Genomic DNA, 21,261 nt, shown 5'->3' with positions numbered 1-21,261 from the left:
CAAATCTAGTCTAGATATTGGTACTTTGAAAATACCCTAAGAATCAAGCTGGGTATGCAAGTATGTATAAATACATATTTATAAAATGTTTATTAAGCTAGTAAACAACTGGTTATATCTGCTCTGCACAGTTTGTTGCATCACAAGAGAGTAAACCGGTCCAATATGCAAATACCATGAAGTCACAAGTGTGACTTCATGGGGCCGGTCCTAAAGTCACCATTCATAGATCCATTGTTAAAGAGGCTCACAGTTGTTGGGCTGCTATTTTCTGTCATCAGTATTAAGAAACGTAGGTGGAAAGAAACACTATTCAATCAACATAAGCTAGAAGGGTTTAAACAATGTTTTGCAGCGGACACTAGACAAAGTACAAACAGTGGAACGGTAAATATGTCACTCGCCGTCATAGTTAAACGGATCCTGAGTTTTAGTGCATTCCTCTGAGCACTAAATGCAAAGTCTAGAGTTACTTTTGAGATTTAAAGAATGTCTTTGTAAAAGTAAATATTTTTTGTAACTGATATTTTTATCAAGATTACCATACTTCACATTGTTGGTTTCAAATGAAAGGTTATCATAAAAATAAAAAAACATACATATATAGCAAAACAATTAAACAATATGGCTATAATAAGCCATGGAGCCAGCCAAACTTTCTGCACACTGAAAACATTTCATTATTTTTTGACAATAAAGGCAGAAGAACGTGATGGGTGTGGCAGAGACCGGTCAAACACGTTGGATGTTGATTCTGAGTTATCAATATCCAATATGCAGGCTGACCCCCTGGCTTGTCTCGGACGGCTAGAAGAGAGGGGCAGACTGCCTGGGGTCGTCTGGAAGCACGCTGATGGAGTCCTCGGCCTTTCCACATAGCATGCACAACATTGTGTATTCCTAGACCATGCAAACAAGGGCAGTTACTGTATATAAACGTGAAACAAGGCACCGTGGTACATTTCTCCTAGAAGAAACTTTGGCATGATATTTAAAGGGATAATCTCTCAACGATTTTCATGTAAATAGATGTCTGTTGAGTCATTAACTATCGCTGAATGAGGTTACAGAAGGTCATTGACCCTACTGCCCCTAGCATTTGCATTATAAGGAACGTTAAGAAGTGTGTGTCAGTGGCAATACCCTGGGAACAATCACCACTTATCACCGAATGGAACGGAGATATTAGAGTACTCATATCTTTAATTAATTGTTTATGTTTCATGGAAATATCTAGTAATTAATGTAGGATACAAAGTGCTACAGAGAATATTTCTTACTTGATATTCGTCCACCACGGAGAATGTGTATTCATGTCTGGCGACAACGTGGTCACAGTTTTTGCAAACATCTGCAAGGGGATGAAAAAAGTGTAAAGCAATTGTATTAGGCACCACATACTAAGAGTACAACCCCTTACAGCTTATATTGAAGAAGGGTGCATTGTCTGATAAATGCTCTGAACCATGCATGCCATGCAGCCGAATGTCGAGGCTGAAATGTAATTTTAAACCGACCATGCCTTGAAAAAAGTAGAAATGTTAGCTTACGGTCATATGTTACAATCTCCTCTCCATCCTCGTCTTCCATGGTCTTGTTACTGATCAACACGAAGTCCCTCTGGTGGCAGTTCACACAGCCGAGATAATTCATCAGGTAGGAGCCATTCTCCAGACAGGTGTTCCCCTGTTAAAAAGAATCGTTGAAAGTCATTACAGTTTTACTGCAGAATGTAACAGAGACTTCAGAATGAAACAGACTTCAGAATGTAACAGAGACTTCAGTATGTAACAGAGACTTCAGTATGTAACAGAGACTTTAGTGTAACAGAGACTTTAGTATGTAACATAGACTTTAGTATGTAACAGAAACTTCAGTATGTAACAGAGACTTCAGAATATAACAGAGACTTCAGTATGTAACAGAGACTTCAGTATGTAACAGAGACTTTACTATGTAACAGACTTCAGTATGTAACAGAGACTTTACTATGTAACAGAGACTTTAGTGTAACAGAGACTTCAGTGTAACAGAGACTTTAGTGTAACAGAGACTTCAGTATGTAACAGAGACTTTAGTGTAACAGAGACTTTACTATGTAACAGAGACTTTAGTGTAACAGAGACTTTAGTATGTAACAGAGACTTTACTATGTAACAGAGACTTCAGAATGTAACAGAGACTTTAGTATGTAACAGAGACTTTAGTATGTAACAGAGACTTTACTATGTAACAGAGACTTTAGTATGTAACAGAGACTTTACTATGTAACAGAGACTTTAGTGTAACAGAGACTTTACTATGTAACAGAGACTTTAGTGTAACAGAGACTTCAGTATGTAACAGAGACTTTACTATGTAACAGAGACTTCAGTGTAACAGAGACTTTAGTGTAACAGAGACTTCAGTATGTAACAGAGACTTTAGTATGTAACAGAGACTTTACTATGTAACAGAGACTTTACTATGTAACAGAGACTTTAGTGTAACAGAGACTTTACTATGTAACAGAGACTTTAGTGTAACAGAGACTTTACTATGTAACAGAGACTTTAGTGTAACAGAGACTTTACTATGTAACAGAGACTTTAGTGTGTAACAGAGACTTTACTATGTAACAGAGACTTTACTATGTAACAGAGACTTTACTATGTAACAGAGACTTTAGTATGTAACAGAGACTTTAGTGTAACAGAGACTTTACTATGTAACAGAGACTTTAGTGTGTAACAGAGACTTTACTATGTAACAGAGACTTTACTATGTAACAGAGACTTTACTATGTAACAGAGACTTTAGTTTAACAGAGACTTTACTATGTAACAGAGACTTTACTATGTAACAGAGACTTTAGTGTAACAGAGACTTTACTATGTAACAGAGACTTTACTATGTAACAGAGACTTTAGTATGTAACAGTTCAGGGGCTCCGAGGTGACGCCCTGCCCATTTCCTCATTACTTCACTTTACATTCCTTTACATTTAGACAGCGTCAGACAATACGTACAAATATGAACACGTGATCGGAAAAGAATATGTAAGGATGTATTTAATGTATAAATGTATTTATATATATCTGTAATAAAGAAAAACAATGTAAAGTTTGTAAACACAAACTTACCCTGTCAGGGTATTCCTTCTGCACACAACCGTTGCACATTTCGACTTTCTTCCAAGGGTTAATAGTCAACAGATAATTAGAATAAAACAATATTGAAAAAGGACCTAATACGGTCTGCCTAAAGTGTTTAATTGAACAAAACCTGCTGCTATTTTCATCACAAGTGATAAACAACGGTGGATGTGAGGAAGAGGAAGAGGACGATACTTCCGGGGACAGCCGACCAATCGGCGTCTGCCGTGACGTAAGCCCGGACGTGGTGTAAGACCCGCCCTTTAAGCATGGCGACCTGGTGGTGGAAGTTTTCTGTACAGTGTTTTTGTTGCGTTTAGTTCCTTCGATAAACTACTCCCAATAAATACAGTTGGCTTTGAACATAGGTAAGAATGTCATGGATTTCGATTATGATTCTTACACTTTTGAGTCTTAAACCTCTGAGTACTTCGGTGAATTTCAGGGAATAAGAATTCGTTTACCTTATTGCATGTGACTATATATATTTACAGGTGTAACGCATTCATACACAATTTATTCCAATTAACTTTATGTGAAATGTCAACTAATAATGTGTGTCATTGACGTTTTCGTTTTAGGGCATTCAAATGGCTAAGGCTCCAGTCAAGCCCGTGGTTAATGGTAAAGCCCCAGTCAAGACCAGTGCAATGGTAAAGGGTAAAGTCCCAGTCAAGACCAGTTCAATGGTAAAGGGCAAAGCCCCAGTCAAGACCAGTACAGTGGTTAAGGGTAAAGCCCCAGTCAAGACCAGTACAGTGGTTAAGGGTAAAGCCCCAGTCAAGACCAGTTCAATGGTAAAGGGTAAAGCCCCAGTCAAGACCAGTTCAATGGTAAAGGGTAAAGCCCCAGTCAAGACCAGTACAGTGGATGAAGCCCCAGTCAAGACCAGTACAGTGGATGAAGCCCCAGTCAAGACCAGCACTCAGTCGTCTTCCGGAATGAAAATGAATCACTATTGTGTTCTGTGTGGCGAAATATATAGCAGAAAAGTAGGTTTTAACCGTTACCATTTCTAATCAGAATTTTCATATTATTTTTGGCTGCAATTGAAGTCAGTTTTTTTTATTGTTCATAATTACAAATTAACTTTTTATGCTAGGGCGCCCATGAACATATGCACAGTTACACACATCATCTACAGTTGGAGATTGCTTTGGACAGGTGAGCAATGTGATTTTTTGCAATTCGTTTTGCATAAGTAATATGTACTTTTGGAGCCATTTTACTTTATTTGGTTAAGGCTCATTTAAATGAATGAGGAATGCCTCCATCTGGTGTTGACCAGAGGTAGGACAAAGGCCTTATAATCAGGGCAGAAATTGCATGCAGGTGTGTGCAAAACAAACAGTGAATGCCAGAGAGCACACAGTCTTTTACTGCTCCCAACAAACTTTGATTTTTGAGTATACAATCCACACAACCTACCGGACAGACTACGGTCAACTACGACAGTGACAAAGAAAACTGGAGGCAAGTACAAGAAACTCAACGGCATAAAGGCTGTAGCTAGCACCGAGACAAAGAAGCTACTGACCTAACATCAATTTACTGGGCCCTGTTTTTATAATTATAAAATGTCTAATTGATTTATATAGTTTATATATAATATATATAATTTATATAGTGCTTTTCTGGACACTCAAAGACACTTTACAGTGACAGGGGGGACCTCACCAACCACCACCAATGTGAAGCACCCACTTGGGTGATGCACGGCAGCCAATCGGCGCCAGAACGCTCACCACACACCAGCTTGAGGTGGAGAGTGAGGGAATTAATGAATCAGCCAATTATAGAGGTTATGGACTTAGTTATGGTGGTAATAACAATAACTCAAATAAATATGGAGCCAAACATTCTTGTGTAGTGCAATCTAAATATGAGCTGTGTTTGTTGCAGGCAGGATGTTCAACCCTGTTCTTCAATCTATCATTCTGAATGCTGCACCAGCAAACAGTTTGTTGATGGGTCTCTCCAGGGTGATAGTTTTCGTCTTCAGTTTCACACTTCTCACGAGTCCTCTTGAATATGGTGTTGCTTCAATAACTTGAGTGAACATCCAGGATCTTCTTGGTGAGTTGCTGTTTGCTTTGATCAAGTCATCCAGAGTCAGTTGTTGGCTTCTTCTGATCTAGTTATTTTAGACTTGACCAAAGTTATTTCTGTCACATTGAAGATCCTTTCTTCTCTTGCTTAGTTTTAGCAGGAGTGTTTTGAGCTTCAGATACCACGCCACAGCTCTCTTAAGCTTGTCCAGAGTTGAATTTTCGTTTATCAAACGGCTGATGGGATTTTCCTTTTCTTTCATCTGCTGAATCATTCTTTCGATGTGGGCCATAAATTTATCGACTTCTGTCGAAAGTGAAGCAATACTCCCAAAAGCGTGTTAGTCAGGTTTGGGCCTTGCAGGAGCCTTGACTTTGAGTCATAGAAAAGCGCTATATAACTAATTTATTATTTAATAATGTTCCTTAAACTGGCTGAATAGTTGAAGACGCCACAAAGCTTGAGTTTCTTTGGACGTCTCACACCATGGTGAGGTAGATGCCACACTTTGCCTTCCTCTTGTTGGAGCTTTAGGCATGATGTATCATGGGGCTTGATTTCTGCATGACGTTCTTGATGAAGTCACTGTATTCTTGGTGGAATTCAGGATCTTGTTGCACGGTGCTCTGCTAGCTGGCGGTTGTTCGGCATTGTTATATAATTTCCTTTGAATGGACGTTTTAGCTGGTTATGTTCCTTTTTAGTCCCATTTCCGTCTTCTCTTTGTCTCTGGGACCTCTTGGTTATATTGCTGTACAAGGGGCCAATCCCAAAGTGAGCCCTGAGGACTCACAGGCTTAATTGATCTCAGGTGCTAATTAACTTAAGTGATTGAGTGAGTGAGGCCACATGTGCTCAGATAGGTAAACATGGGATTGGGACAGCACTTCACGAAAGAACATGCCTTAAACAACCTTAAACTTATAAAACAGGTGGCTTAAATCAAGCGATCTGATTGATTCCTAACTGTTGTATAATGAGCGTATACATAACTGCTATGACGCACAATCAGTTTGCAGAGTTCCGTATCACCCCATGCCTAACTTGAGCTGTTTATTTATATATACAAGCAATAGCATAGTTCAGTGAAGCCTAAAAATATGTTGATTGATGGAGAGGGTGGAAATGTTGTAAAGCAATAAGCACACGGCGAGTGAACTGCTCGATAGTAGGCTAAATTGCCGGCGAACCAAACCTTTTATTAGTTCATTCTGTGATATTATTATTATTTCCTCATAATGTCCAATATGCCTTCACTCTGGTCCTGTGGTCCGGAAGACTTTCTTCTCCTTGACACTGGCCACTAGGTGCAGCGTTGCTAACAGACTGCAGGGATGGTGTTTCAGGGAGTCTGCATTTTCTTATTCTCCTCATCTTCCTCTTCAACATATTCATGTTCATCATCATCATACCCCTCCATATTAGCAGCAGCAGCATACTCCATGTTATGTGGAGAATGATGTAAATTATTTTAGTCTATGCTTCTTCAGATGACATGTTTCAAGCAAACAGTTATGAATGGTTTCTTCTCCACATAATGGGCAACACCATATAAGGTTTTATGAGTTTGTAGATAGGTTAAAGAACTACAACCATGGCCACACTGCCATTTCTGCTTAAGGCAAGACAGACCAACGGTTTACCTGGGTAAATTAGAACCTGTAGGCATGGTTAATTTACCATCACGCCCACTTCCAATATAAACTATTTGTTCACCGATGTTCGACAGATGCTCCATGGACCACCTCCCAGATCGCAAGCTCATTTACCTTGTGTCTCTGTTAGAATAAGCCACATGTTGAACATTTATCCCTCTCCGAGTCATACCTAGCCCGAGACCACCATACCACAAAGGATCAAATTAGTTTTTCATCAAGGGACATCTGACATTGACTTTAAATACTCTGGGACTCTGGATGTTGACATATAAACAGGTTTAGATTCAGTGTCCCGAGGAGACGACAATACTTTCAGCACTGCATTTGTAGCAGCGATTTCCACCTCCAGTTTAAGTGCCTCTTTTAGTGCTTTTATTTTTGTTTTTATTACTTCTGCTTCATCAAGCTCTTTTTTCTTGAAGTGCAGCAGCACAGGCAATTAAAACTTCTTTCCTGGCTTCTGCTTGCAGGCGAAGGGAGGATGTAGATGAGTTCTCACAGATCTTCTGCTACCCACACCAACTGAAACCTTTTCATCACTCTGCATTTGCTGCTGTAAATGTGGAGCTTCTTGTGTGGGTGTTACAATAACGGAGGGTGGAACCCTCTTCAACCAGTATGGCTTTTATCATACAATTCTTCTAATTGCTGTGCTCTTGGAATATACCACCAGCTCCTGATTTTTCCACCTTTTCTTATTTTGAGAGTAATGTTTGTTCACAGTGGTGAAGAACCTTGACGTCTGCTGCAATTTTATTGAAGGCATGAAATTGCTCGCTCACATGTTCTGTATTGCTCAAGTCTTGTAATATTGGTTCAATACGGAGATCGTGATTGTTGACGGGGGCGATCGGGATTGTTGACGAGGGGGGGAGCGATCGGGATTGTAGACGGGGGGGGGGGGGGGGGGGGGGGGGCACGCCCTAGGATGTTCATGTTTAATAGACATGTTTCATTTCGCTTCTTCTTCTTCTTCTAATGATTAGTGGGAATTAAAGGCGCCACTAGTGGGCGCCCCCAACACATTTTGGCACCCTGGGCGATCGCCTAGGTCGCCTATGGCAATCGCCGGGCCTGACCTCAAGGATCTGTTACTTTAACTATCAATTATATATAAAACATACAATGTTACCCCATTACATATTTGGGATCATTTCAATGCATCATGTCAGTTCTGTGTGGGTTATCTTATATCAAATAATTTAAATATATTTTCCGAGAGTAGTCTTTACTTTACTGTATTCAACTCTAATCCATTCAGGTGAGAGTAGTCTTTACTTTACTGTATTCAACTCTAATCCATTCAGGTGAGAGTAGTCTTTACTTTACTGTATTCAACTCTAATCCATTCAGGTGAGAGTAGTCTTTACTTGTGTTCAACTCTAATCCATTCAGGTGAGAGTAGTCTTAGGTCAGTAGCTTCTTTGTCTCGGTGCTAGCTACAGCCTTTATGCCGTTGAGTTTCTTGTACTTGCCTCCAGTTTTCTTTGTCACCGTCGTAGTTAACCGTAGTCTGTCCGGTAGGTTGTGTGGATTGTATACTCAAAAATCAAAGTTTGTTGGGAGCAGTAAAAGACTGTGTGCTCTCTGGCATTCACTGTTTGTTTTGCACACACCTGCATGCAATTTCTGTCCTGATTATAAGGCCTTTGTCCTACCTCTGGTCAACACCAGATGGAGGCATTCCTCATTCATTTAAATGAGCCTTAACCAAATAAAGTAAAATGGCTCCAACATGTAATTCAACCTTCCCTCTGTACCTTCCAGCTGGTAATATAGTGGCATTGATAGGCGTAACGTACTGCTTCAATAAGAAATTCCAATGAGAAAATGAAAACTGAAATATATATTAATAATCTCAAGAAACAAACGGTAACATGTCTTAACATATTAACATGTCAAATGTTCTTTTTTTCACTTTTGGGTTGTATCTTCATTGTTGAATAATTCGAGAAAATCATCGTCTCAATAAATTATGTAATTATCTTAATGTCTAACAAGTGCCTTGAACCAACAACCAACACTAAGGTAACATTTGGTTTGTTTCCACAGGGATATCAGCCACTGGTGTCAAGCTTGCCAGACATATTCCACTAACTTCAAAAAATATTCCAAGCACATCCGCGAACCTGAACACAAACTGAAATATCAGAATCTAGTGAAGTCCTCTGATAAGCCTGTTTCTTTAATCAAGATACTGAGCCATGAGGACTACAAAGTAATCCTTGAAAGAAACCACAATCGAGCTGTTGAACGGTAGGTCTCATCCCGGAGTCAGCTTAATGTTGGTTGCTCTTTGTAAAATTGTCTGTCGTGATGTTTTGTTGCTGTGGTTGATAATCAAGACCATTGTCATGAAATTGACAATGGTCTCTTTTTCTTTCATCTCAAACTTTTGCATAACAGGAAAAAGGCGCTCAAAAAGGAAAAAAAGAGAATGCTTCAATTAAATAATTTAAGAAAGACTATGAGACAACAAGCCAAACTAATTGAGAAAGAAGACTGGGTGGGAACGTTGGGCCAGCCAGCGGAGGCGAGCGGCAGTGGGGTGGCGCTGGGTCAGGACAAGGAGAACGGGCTGGCCAGCAGGCTTGGCTTGAGAAGCCGAACATGTCAGCCAACGACACAGACTGGTAACGGAGAGCAGGAGTCCGCACGGTCAGGAGAAAGGCCTGAGGAGTCGTACCATCAGAACCAGGCCGGCCAGTCTGCCCACTATGAGCAGGACCACAACGTCCTGAAGACGTCCTGCACGCCTGCTCCGAGCGCCAGGGTCAAAAGAGGCAAAGCAGGGGCAGAGGCAAAGCTTTCCTCCGGTACGCCGCTAGATGAAGGTCCCCGAAAGACTCACGACTATAATCAATCCAGTTACCACACGCAGCAAGGCGAAGAGCTGGACTTCACCAGTGACGACGTCTCTCAGTTGGGAGCCACGCTGTACGAACAAGAGCCAGTCAGGACGTCTCCTCAGCCGAGTCCAGGGCCGAGCCCGGCAGGTTTGGTCAACCCGCGCAACACGGATGTCAGCGTCATGCTGCGCCTAATCCGGAAGGCGCTGGGCCCGCCGACGGAGCCCGGGGCAGACTCTGGGGGTGGGGAAACGCAGCAAAGAACCATCAAGCAGGAGTTGTCTCAGGTGGTTGTCAGTAAGAGGACGCAAAGGAGGAAACGCAATAAGAACCCCAGGTAGAGGGTTTTCTAAAGAAGGCTGACGTATTCCATTGAGCATTGACCCTTTTATCCAAAGTTGCCTGTGCAAGTAGGAAGAAAGGCTTTAAAATGATGTCATAAATGTTGGCGCAACAGAGTTTGTGCTACATGATCAATACTTGCTTCCAGTAGCAATACCGCATTCAGTGCGTAGGTGTATGTGTGTAGGTGTATGTGTTTAATAGTTTCACTTTCGTCCTTTTTTCATGTTTCTCGTGTAATTTATATTTCTCTCAATCAATTCTCTCGTGGAATAGGTTGGGCGATGATCAGGAGAATCCACCGCTGTGCCCAGTAGACTTCACAGAGGACGAACACCTATACTGGGACTCTTACAGCACAACGGCAGACAGCGGCCAGGGCAACCCGGCTAGGGTGTCGGTCAAGGGGGAGGTGCTGGACAGAAGCCCCCCAGAGAGGAGGAAACGTAAATTGGTAAGGGCGCGAGGCGTGCTGTGGTAGCAGGCGGGGCCGTCCACTGTGTTGCTCCGGTGTAATGGCACGGCATGTTCACGTGTTGTTGAACCCTGAACTGTACGCATCCTCTCCAGGATGACGGCCTTTCCAGTACGGCAGGGAGTGGAAAGAAGAAGAGGAAATCAAAGAAGGGTCAGTGTGATTCTTGATGATGCCCACACACTGTTTATTTCCATTTGCTATGAAGAATTACACGTTTTCGATGTGACCATATGTGTGAAAGCATTATACGGTATTCAGGTGAACTGCTGATATTCCTACTTTGTATGAAATGATTATCAGAAAAACAGGGTCCTAAAATGGATAACATTTGACACGTGAACGTCCGTGGCCCTCTGGTCCTGTAGGCACCAAGGACGTGGACCAGCTCCTGGCCGTGTCTCTGCGGGAGGAGGAGGTGTGCAGGTCCCTGGAGGAGGTGGACCACTCTCTGGTCCAGGCCCGCAGCGCCCTGCAGGCCACGTATGCAGAGGTCCAGCGACTCCTGGCCCTCAGGCAGCAGGTGGAACAGACACTCTGAACAATGAACGCACGCCATGCCGCTTTTTGGGTCATCTTATCGTACGAGTACTTGATTCAGTGTTTGATTTGTCGAGTCCTGTGTTTGTTGCGTAGTTCTCTACTGAGGTCAGCGGTCTAAGAACGAAGCGCATTGAGATCCTGCACGGCATGCAAGGTAAGATATGTCCTTGAAACATGGCCATGGTGTTGGTGGAAATGTGGCTACACAATATGTAACCCGATACATGTCACTGTATCTTACAATTCAATTCCCAAATAGAATTCGCTATTCCCTGATGTAACGCAGCTTTTGACTGGAAATCTCATGGAACGAGGTTCCCTACTGTGATCAATACAACACGTCGTATACATATTTTCTCAGGTGCCTATAGGAAAAGCTAGCTCACGGTGCATTACTGAAGTGGCAGGTAATGATCAATAATGGCAATAATCCCACTCGTCCCAATTCCTTCAGGCTCCTCTGGGCCGCCCGGCGCTGCAGAACCCGCCGCCCCCGCCGCGCCGCCCAGCCGCTCCCCCCACTCCCCCTTCGCCTGCCTCCCTGCAGCCTCCCCCCTGTTGCAGCCGCCCCTCGCCACCCCGCCGCCGTCCTCCGGCCATCTTCTCACCGTCCCCCCGTCGCCTAGGGCCCTGCTGAAGCTGGAGCGCGCGAATCCACCCGAGGTGGCTCCGCTCGTCCACCCCTCCCTCCTGCTGCAGCGCACCCCCCCCCCCGGGCCTGCGGGCCAGGCCACCGCCGAGAGCGCCACCAACACGGCCCCGGCGCCGCCGCTCGCCGCCGTCAAGTCGAGTAGCAGCCCGCCGCCAGCCCCCACAAGGGAGGAGGAAGAGGAGGAGGACGACGAGGAGGAAGAGGAGGAGGAGGAGGAGGAGGACGAGGAGGAGGCTGCCGACGGCTATGAGAGTGACGGCTCGCTGGTCATCATGGAGCCCCGCACAGATGACGTCATTCACATCGTCGAATCAGACAGCGAGGTGTCGCCCCAGAAGATCCCGCCCCCCGCCCCAGACAGGGAGTACCCCGCTGCCCTGCAGCCCGCGTCCACCGGCACCCAGGGGCCCGGCGGGAAGGAGGGCCCCGCGGTTCCTATGGCGACGTCCGGTGAGTCATGTGACTCCTTAGTTTGAATTGAGCGACGGCCATGAAACGACCTTCATGTGCAGATTGTGTTCGATTTCAGATCGAACACAATCTGAAACCGTTGGACCAAGAGAGACCAAGTTAGATTCTTCATTATACGTACCATATATATTTTTAAATAAATGACATTTAAAGTGTCCTCTGTAGGATTTGATCAACAGATTCTGAAAAATCCTCAAGTGAAAGTACAATATTCAAATGATACGTTTCATATTGTGTCTCTCTGGCTCACCAAAGAGCCGCCACAGGAGCCGCAGGAGCCGCTGGCCCTGGGGCCGTTTGAGAACCACGCGGGCCCCGTCCACGACCTGCACATCCACGGCGGGCGGCTGTACTCCTGCTCCGGGGACAACACGGCGCGGGCCTACTGCCTCGCGGTACGCTCCCACCACCGCCTCCACTAGGGGGCGCTGTACCGTACAGCGCGTAGCACTGGGGCCCAGTCCTGACTGCAGCGGCCCGGGTTCGATTCCCGGCCGTCGTCCTTTGCCTCGTGCCTTTCCCTCTGTCTCTCCTTCCTGTCTTAAAGCATAAAAATGCATGAAGAAATCTAAAAAAAAAAACGTTCTGATAAAAGACCACTAATTCAAAGCAGTTATTATTTAAATGAAGTCGGCTCCAGATGTTCAGGACAGCCGATCGGCCGATCAGTTGAACTGAACGGCGGTCCTGTGTTTCCTCCCGGGGCTGCAGACCAAACAGTGCCAGGCGGTGTTTACGGGCCACAGCAGCACCGTCAACTGCCTGCTGGTGGCGCCGTCGGCCCCCGGCGCGCTGGCCCGCCTCTACACGGGCTCCAGCGACAAGACGGTGCGCTGCTTCAGCGTCAAGGTAATGCACACGCACGCACGCACGCACACACACAGAGAATGAATAAAATAATACTTAATGAAAAATAAAAGAAAATGATAAGATCCTGAGGGGCCCATGAAAAAAAATACAAATATATATATATATATAAGCGCTTCAACCTACACCTTTTCGGTCAGTACTTTTAAGCAATGTCAATGTATAAATTAAGATGACAACTTGTATGTTGTGTTGTGTGTATATGTGATTGAAATAAACTAAACTGAAGAATATCATATAGGGGGTATGAAGTCCTCAAAGCACATTGGTTCTGTTGTGTTAGTGCGGTACTGCTGTGACAGATCTTTCTGGGTTCCAGTCTCAGAAGTGCCTGGACCAGGTCTCCTTCCCCGACAGGGTGCTGTGTCTGCACATAAGCTGGGGTATTCTCTACGTGGGGCTGGCCAATGGCTGTGTAGTGAGCCTCAACCTGAAGGTGAGTGAGCCAATCGGATCGCTCCTCAGAGACACTTCCCGCCCATACACATAGCTCCTACTTCTGATAGGTCCATTGCTCTCCCAACCGACTTCTGTTAACTTGGGGAGAAACATCTGGTCTGCTGTGCACCTCTAGCATAATAGCCACATCATCTCAATCGTGTGATCTGATGAAGCAGCTGTTGTGGGGGTGAACGGTTCACAAAATTCAGTTTTGGTTGATATCATGGTTTTGGTGTCAGGGTTTTTCATTGTGGTCCAGTGCGTTTTTGCTAAAGCAGGAGGACGAGTGCCTATTATTTATAAATAACAATTATATGGTTTTCCCAATCAATGCTGTAGATGTGCCACCGTGTTACATTATAAAATCGGGCTGTCGCAACGAATATATTTCATTTCTGAAACGGTCTGATTGGTGCAAAAAATAAGATGAAGTGCCTTAAAAACACGTGTTTTATTAAAATAAAACTTCAAAAAGCAAAACTGCGTTATCACGGAAGTGATCTGTGGAGGAAGTCAGTGGCTGTGAGGTGTTTAATACAGTGAGTGGTAACAGCGCTGTGAGGTGTTTAATATAGTGAGTGGTAACAGCGCTGTGAGGTGTTTAATACAGTGAGTGGTAACAGCGCTGTGAGGTGTTTAATATAGTGAGTGGTAACAGCGCTGTGAGGTGTTTAATATAGTGAGTGGTAACAGCGCTGTGAGGTGTTTAATATAGTGAGTGGTAACAGCGCTGTGAGGTGTTTAATACAGTGAGTGGTAACAGCGCTGTGAGGTGTTTAATATAGTGAGTGGTAACAGCGCTGTGAGGTGTTTAATATAGTGAGTGGTAACAGCGCTGTGAGGTGTTTAATACAGTGAGTGGTAACAGCGCTGTGAGGTGTTTAATACAGTGAGTGGTAACAGCGCTGTGAGGTGTTTAATATAGTGAGTGGTAACAGCGCTGTGAGGTGTTTAATACAGTGAGTGGTAACAGCGCTGTGAGGTGTTTAATATAGTGAGTGGTAACAGCGCTGTGAGGTGTTTAATACAGTGAGTGGTAACAGCGCTGTGAGGTGTTTAATATAGTGAGTGGTAACAGCGCTGTGAGGTGTTTAATATAGTGAGTGGTAACAGCGCTGTGAGGTGTTTAATATAGTGAGTGGTAACAGCGCTGTGAGGTGTTTAATATAGTGAGTGGTAACAGCGCTGTGAGGTGTTTAATATAGTGAGTGGTAACAGCGCTGTGAGGTGTTTAATACAGTGAGTGGTAACAGCGCTGTGAGGTGTTTAATATAGTGAGTGGTAACAGCGCTGTGAGGTGTTTAATACAGTGAGTGGTAACAGCGCTGTGAGGTGTTTAATATAGTGAGTGGTAACAGCGCTGTGAGGTGTTTAATATAGTGAGTGGTAACAGCGCTGTGAGGTGTTTAATATAGTGAGTGGTAACAGCGCTGTGAGGTGTTTAATATAGTGAGTGGTAACAGCGCTGTGAGGTGTTTAATATAGTGAGTGGTAACAGCGCTGTGAGGTGTTTAATATAGTGAGTGGTAACAGCGCTGTGAGGTGTTTAATATAGTGAGTGGTAACAGCGCTGTGAGGTGTTTAATATAGTGAGTGGTAACAGCGCTGTGAGGTGTTTAATATAGTGAGTGGTAACAGCGCTGTGAGGTGTTTAATATAGTGAGTGGTAACAGCGCTGTGAGGTGTTTAATACAGTGAGTGGTAACAGCGCTGTGAGGTGTTTAATATAGTGAGTGGTAACAGCGCTGTGAGGTGTTTAATATAGTGAGTGGTAACAGCGCTGTGAGGTGTTTAATACAGTGAGTGGTAACAGCGCTGTGAGGTGTTTAATATAGTGAGTGGTAACAGCGCTGTGAGGTGTTTAATATAGTGAGTGGTAACAGCGCTGTGAGGTGTTTAATATAGTGAGTGGTAACAGCGCTGTGAGGTGTTTAATACAGTGAGTGGTAACAGCGCTGTGAGGTGTTTAATACAGTGAGTGGTAACAGCGCTGTGAGGTGTTTAATATAGTGAGTGGTAACAGCGCTGTGAGGTGTTTAATATAGTGAGTGGTAACAGCGCTGTGAGGTGTTTAATATAGTGAGTGGTAACAGCGCTGTGAGGTGTTTAATATAGTGAGTGGTAACAGCGCTGTGAGGTGTTTAATACAGTGAGTGGTAACAGCGCTGTGAGGTGTTTAATATAGTGAGTGGTAACAGCGCTGTGAGGTGTTTAATACAGTGAGTGGTAACAGCGCTGTGAGGTGTTTAATACAGTGAGTGGTAACAGCGCTGTGAGGTGTTTAATATAGTGAGTGGTAACAGCGCTGTGAGGTGTTTAATATAGTGAGTGGTAACAGCGCTGTGAGGTGTTTAATACAGTGAGTGGTAACAGCGCTGTGAGGTGTTTAATACAGTGAGTGGTAACAGCGCTGTGAGGTGTTTAATATAGTGAGTGGTAACAGCGCTGTGAGGTGTTTAATACAGTGAGTGGTAACAGCGCTGTGAGGTGTTTAATACAGTGAGTGGTAACAGCGCTGTGAGGTGTTTAATATAGTGAGTGGTAACAGTGCTGTGAGGTTTAGAGCCGTGCTGAAAGGGACTTGAGCTCCCACCTATGTGACTATAACGTTTTTAAAGTGAGTGAATCTTTTCTAATGAATGTACAGTCAGGAGAACATGTTGGTCTTGAGGCCTCACGGGACAGCCACCGTCCCACACTGACAAACTCCACTGGGAACCGCAATCACTGACCTGAATCAACCAGACCATACATACATGCCCCGAACCGTGACTAGTGATTCATTACTTCATTACCGTTCAGTCCTTCAATTTGTATCAACTGGACTTAGTCTAGAATCATGCACTACAGAGGTATCCCGGTTTATTGCATATCCCGATCACGCCGTCATTGAGAATAGTCTACGTGTTCCCCGTTCAATCAATTGATCTAAAAAATATTGTAAGCTTTCTTTTTCTGCGACAGTCAGAAACATACCTGACCTCCATCCTCCTCCTCCTCCTCCTCCTGCTCCTCCTCCTCCTGCTCCTCCTCCTGCTCCTCAGACCCTGAAGGAGCTGGACGTGTTGGAGTGCCACGGGCCGCGGGGCGTGAGCTGCCTGGGCGCGGCCCAGGAGGGCGCGCGGCGCGTGCTGCTGGTGGGCTCCTACGACAGCACCATCAGCGTGCGCGACGCCAAGAGCGGCCTGATGCTGCGCTCGCTGCAGGGCCACACCAAGACGGTGCTCTGCATGAAGGTGAGGGGGCCCCCCCGGCCGACTGGCCGCTTGTACTCCAGCCGAGCGTTGAGCCCAGAGCGCACGGCCGTGGTGTCGGGGCGGACGCAAAAGCAGTTTTGTTACATTTTGAAAACGGATTTGCATTCAAATTAGACTTCGGTCATTTCAACCGATTATTTTTTTTTAACGGAGCAAAGCCCAGCCAGCGGCTGTGTAGCGGCGTCATTTAAGTTTTGATGGAGGATGTTTTAGATTGGCTACGTACTACGGAGTGTTTTGTAGGTGACTTTGAAGCCCTGCCGTTTGGTAACGCGTTAACACATGTGCCCGGTGTAACCCCGTCACCGTTGTGTTTCCGCCCCAAGGTGGTCAACGACCTGGTGTTCAGCGGCTCCAGCGACACGGGCGTGCACGCCCACAACATCCACGTGAGTCCCTTCCCTTTGTGCTCCTCCTGGTCTCTGCACCGTATCGTCCCTATGCTCCTCCCGGTCTCTGCACCGTATCGTCCCTATGCTCCTCCCGGTCTCTGCACCGTATCGTCCCTATGCTCCTCCCGGTCTCTGCACCGTATCGTCCCTTCTGCTCCTCATTCCTCTGCTTTGTGTGCTTTTGTCCCTCAGACCGGTGAGTTGGTGCGGATCTACAAAGGCCACAGCCACTCGGTCACCTCCATCATCATCCTGGGTAAAGTCATGGTGACGGCCTGTCTGGACAAGCTGGTGCGCGTCTACGAGCTGCAGGTAACCCGCCCCTTGTCTCCTTCTCGATACGCACAGACGTTGTTATAATCACTGGCAGGTTGGAGCAGTTAATCGATTAAGAGATCAACGCACTCGAGTGCATTGAGAAATGGGACATGAATTGGATGATGTCATTTAATGTCACGAGTTGGAGCCTAATGACGTTTTTGTCCTGGTTCCAGTCCCATGACCGCCTGCAGGTGTATGGGGGCCACAGCGACATGGTGATGTGTATGGCCATCCATAAGAGCGTGGTAGGTACACCCTCCCATCCTGTTGTTTTGACTGCACAGAAGCATGAGGGCTGATGGGGGGGGGGGGGGGGGGGGGATGCAGGCGCTCACACTCCCCTCCTCTGGGAGGACTCGACTCAGTCCCTGCGTCCTCCTCCTCAGATCTACTCTGGCTGCTACGACGGGAGCATGAGGGCCACGAAGCTCAACCTGATGAAGAACCACCGCTGCTGGGTGAGTGTGGCGCCGCCGGCCTGGGGCTCCGCACCGCTTGTTGTTGTGAAAATAATTTGCTGCTCAGACGGAGCGCCACACATCCACACACACACACACACACACTGTTATACTATAGTGGTCCAAGAAGCTTAAAGGTCCCATGGCACGCCACCAGGTGTGGGTGTGATTAGCCGTTACAAGCCGTTTTGGAAATCTGCCCCTTATGACATCACAGGTGGGCGTGTCCACCTAGATGTGTGACGGATAGATGAGCGACGTTTGCTTCAGTCCACTGGGTCGGCTGGTAGACTGATCACAACTAGGTGGACACGCCCACTTTCTGCCCCTTGTGATGTCATAAGGGGCAGATTTTCCAAAACGGCTTGTAACGGCTGATCACACCACACCTGGTGGCGTGTCATGGGACCTTTAACCCGCTCTCTCTGATGCCGCATTCAGCCACTGCCCACACTATGGAAAGCCAAACGCGTCAAAAATAAGTGATTTTCTTTTTTCACACGTTGTCTGTGAGTTGTCAACGTACACAGCTAACGATTGGTTAAACATGGTCAAATTTGTGTATGTTTGAACTGTGTGGCTTTCCCTACCAGACACGGCTATATGGTCACGCACACCTCACCTCCGCTGTCCCTTGGACGTGGCATAGAAGGTTAAGGCATATATTCTGGTCTTTTTAGTTTGGTTAGAGAAGAATTAAAAGACATCAAGGTTTAAAAATTTTCCATTAGTTTGAAAGAATTGAGATTGTATTCTTAGGCCACATTGCCCTGCCCTAGGGGCTGGTGTCTGTGAGGGCCCCTGTAGCCCTAGGGGCTGGTGTCTGTGAGGGCCCCTGTAGCCCTAGGGGCTGGTGTCTGTGAGGGCCCCTGTAGCCCTAGGGGCTGGTGTCTGTGAGGGCCCCTGTAGCCCTAGGGGCTGGTGTCTGTGAGGGCCCCTGTAGCCCTAGGGGCTGGTGTCTGTGACGGCCCCTGTAGCCCTAGGGGCTGGTGTCTGTGAGGGCCCCTGTAGCCCTAGGGGCTGGTGTCTGTGAGGGCCCCTGTAGCCCTAGGGGCTGGTGTCTGTGAGGGCCCCTGTAGCCCTAGGGGCTGGTGTCTGTGAGGGCCCCTGTAGCCCTAGGGGCTGGTGTCTGTGAGGGCCCCTGTAGCCCTAGGGGCTGGTGTCTGTGACGGCCCCTGTAGCCCTAGGGGCTGGTGTCTGTGAGGGCCCCTGTAGCCCTAGGGGCTGGTGTCTGTGAGGGCCCCTGTAGCCCTAGGGGCTGGTGTCTGTGAGGGCCCCTGTAGCCCTAGGGGCTGGTGTCTGTGAGGGCCCCTGTAGCCCTAGGGGCTGGTGTCTGTGAGGGCCCCTGTAGCCCTAGGGGCTGGTGTCTGTGAGGGCCCCTGTAGCCCTAGGGGCTGGTGTCTGTGAGGGCCCCTGTAGCCCTAGGGGCTGGTGTCTGTGAGGGCCCCTGTAGCCCTAGGGCCTGGTGTCTGTGAGGCCACTGGGTCTGTTATGTGTGTTGGTGATCAATCTCTGGTCTGTTGTGTGTGTTGGTGATCAATCTCTGGTCTGTTATGTGTGTTGGTGATCAGTCACTGGTCTGTTATGTGTGTTGGTGATCAGTCTCTGGTCTGTTATGTGTGTTGGTGATCAGTCTCTGGTCTGTTATGTGTGTTGGTGATCAGTCACTGGTCTGTTATGTGTGTTGGTGATCAGTCTCTGGTCTGTTATGTGTGTTGGTGATCAGTCTCTGGTCTGTTATGTGTGTTGGTGATCAGTCTCTGGTCTGTTATGTGTGTTGGTGATCAGTCTGCGTCTGTTAATGCTTGTGGTGAGCGGTGGCGTGGGCCTGGTCCTCATGCCCTTCTGACCCCTGCTCAGTGGCACGGCTGCTCCCTGATCTTCGGCGTGGAAGAGCATCTGGCGCAGCACCTGCTGAGGGATCACAGCAACGGCAGCCTGGCCACGGTCACCTGCCGCTGGAGGGGCTGCAGCGCCTTCTTCCCCACGCAGGACGCCGTGCAGCAGGTGAGGGGGCCGGCCCGCCCATCTGTTCAGAGTTCGGACCCTGTTTGGTTCTGTTTCGTTGAGCTCCTCCATTGTTAAAGATCCAATATGCTTTTTTTAGGGTTAATAATTGCATTCGGGGGTACTGCTTGAATATGGTTACATGCCTGTATGTTAAAAATCCCCCTTATTAGTGTGGTTGCTACTGCAAGCACATAAGTTTTCTTTATTCCGTTTGCCTGTTTTTTCAGTTAACTGCTCCTGCATACTTTCAGCTACAGAAACCATTCAACACGTCGGGCTCTTTAACGACAAGATGGCTATCTCGTTTTTCAAATCTTTCAAATTTTTTTACTATTTGAAGAAATGCATTCTAGATATTCTCACTGTTCATTTCTGCAAAGCCAATTTCAGCGTCTTTCAAAAACATTCTGTTTTGTATCATGTCACCCCAGGCTGCTGTGATTGGTCAGCACGCCCACTCTGTAGCGATTGGTCAAACACTTTGCCCATGCGTCTGCAAATTCACACACGAGAAGTTGTGAACAGTGCGGCTAGCCAGGAGGCGTGACTAATGCACAGTCTGACATCACACTGGAAAAGTCAAAAAGCATGATCATCACCCCTTTACTTCTTATAGTCCCAGTTATGTTGTCATCTTCCGCAGTAACTTGATGGACTGCTATGGGCAATAGCTACACATTGATGCAATCAAAGCCACATTTTCATGGGGTTATGATCTCATCTCTTTTGTTTTGGCTATCGAAATCCATAAATGAGCAAAGATGTGAAAAGCCAAAGGAACTCTTTTGCACGTTGGCCTCACTTGTTGACTGGGGTTTCCCATCGGGCTGTTTGTTGCAGAAGCTGCCTTCACACATGCAGAGCCACATTGAGGAGGACAGCCAGCTGAAGCTTTAACGCACCACATGAGGTATACTAAAAGACATGTTATCGTTTTTTGAACCATAAATAAGAAATGCCGTATGTCTCATCCCTTCATATGCGCAAATCACTCACTACATCATTTTTTTATTTTTCAGATCTTTCTTTGGAAGCAGAATTTATCGTTTGAGTTGGACGATTCCTCCATGTGTTTACTTACACTGAACCTGTATAGCTGAAGCTAGTTTTTGATTTCACAGAGCAAAGGTGTCTCGTTAAACCAATATCCAAGCTCTAATGACGCTCAGGCATGGCAACCAGTTACAAATTAAGTCAATATTGACAAAAAATTTGTTTGTACTTGTTGTTCAATTCATCTACATTCAGATAGACAGCAAAATGTGAACTGCAGGATTTTTTTTAATTTATTTTACATCTGCAATTTCTAAAAAGATCATACACAACAAGTCAATAAATGTCC

The 21,261-nt window shown here is 45.9% G+C and overlaps 2 protein-coding genes across 2 annotated transcripts; one reads left to right on the top strand and one right to left on the bottom strand.

Moving 5' to 3' along the window:
- Positions 1–65: 65 nt before the first annotated feature.
- On the bottom strand, positions 66–3,303 carry churc1 (churchill domain containing 1). Its single transcript, XM_084483917.1, has 4 exons — positions 3,123–3,303; positions 1,551–1,686; positions 1,281–1,351; positions 66–900 (listed from the first exon to the last, which is right to left on the bottom strand). The coding sequence occupies exons 1-4, from the start codon at positions 3,159–3,161 to the stop codon at positions 808–810; spliced, it is 339 nt and encodes a 112-aa protein (XP_084340043.1). The 5' UTR covers positions 3,162–3,303; the 3' UTR covers positions 66–807.
- Positions 3,304–3,383: 80 nt separating this feature from the next.
- On the top strand, positions 3,384–21,210 carry znf106b (zinc finger protein 106b). The gene is made up of 21 exons (XM_084483617.1): positions 3,384–3,502; positions 3,716–4,126; positions 4,237–4,298; positions 8,894–9,097; positions 9,248–10,027; positions 10,309–10,486; positions 10,603–10,660; positions 10,876–11,030; positions 11,144–11,204; positions 11,505–12,152; positions 12,429–12,568; positions 12,885–13,022; positions 13,360–13,476; positions 16,526–16,717; positions 17,065–17,127; positions 17,323–17,442; positions 17,625–17,696; positions 17,838–17,909; positions 19,770–19,916; positions 20,760–20,829; positions 20,939–21,210. The coding sequence occupies exons 2-20, from the start codon at positions 3,725–3,727 to the stop codon at positions 20,814–20,816; spliced, it is 3,666 nt and encodes a 1,221-aa protein (XP_084339743.1). The 5' UTR covers positions 3,384–3,502; positions 3,716–3,724; the 3' UTR covers positions 20,817–20,829; positions 20,939–21,210.
- Positions 21,211–21,261: the final 51 nt, after the last annotated feature.

Source organism: Micromesistius poutassou, assembly GCF_964030765.1.
Source record: "Micromesistius poutassou genome assembly, chromosome: 19".
NCBI classification, from domain to species: domain Eukaryota; kingdom Metazoa; phylum Chordata; class Actinopteri; order Gadiformes; family Gadidae; genus Micromesistius; species Micromesistius poutassou.
Note: the sequence above shows the minus strand (reverse complement) of the source record. Positions and strands in the feature narration are given on the sequence as shown.

Bases quoted from the DNA above. Each gene is read 5' to 3' on its own strand.
- znf106b (XM_084483617.1), top strand. From the start codon at position 3,725: ATGGCTAAGGCTCCAGTCAAGCCCGTGGTTAATGGTAAAGCCCCAGTC. The intron at 12,153-12,428 runs GTGAGTCATGTG...GGCTCACCAAAG, and splicing joins GGTTCCTATGGCGACGTCCG to AGCCGCCACAGGAGCCGCAG. The intron at 16,718-17,064 runs GTGAGGGGGCCC...TTCCGCCCCAAG, and splicing joins AGACGGTGCTCTGCATGAAG to GTGGTCAACGACCTGGTGTT.
- churc1 (XM_084483917.1), bottom strand. From the start codon at position 3,161: ATGTGCAACGGTTGTGTGCAGAAGGAATACCCTGACAGG. The intron at 1,687-3,122 runs GTAAGTTTGTGT...TCTTTTTAACAG, and splicing joins AGAAGGAATACCCTGACAGG to GGGAACACCTGTCTGGAGAA. The intron at 1,352-1,550 runs GTAAGCTAACAT...ATCCCCTTGCAG, and splicing joins GGAGATTGTAACATATGACC to ATGTTTGCAAAAACTGTGAC.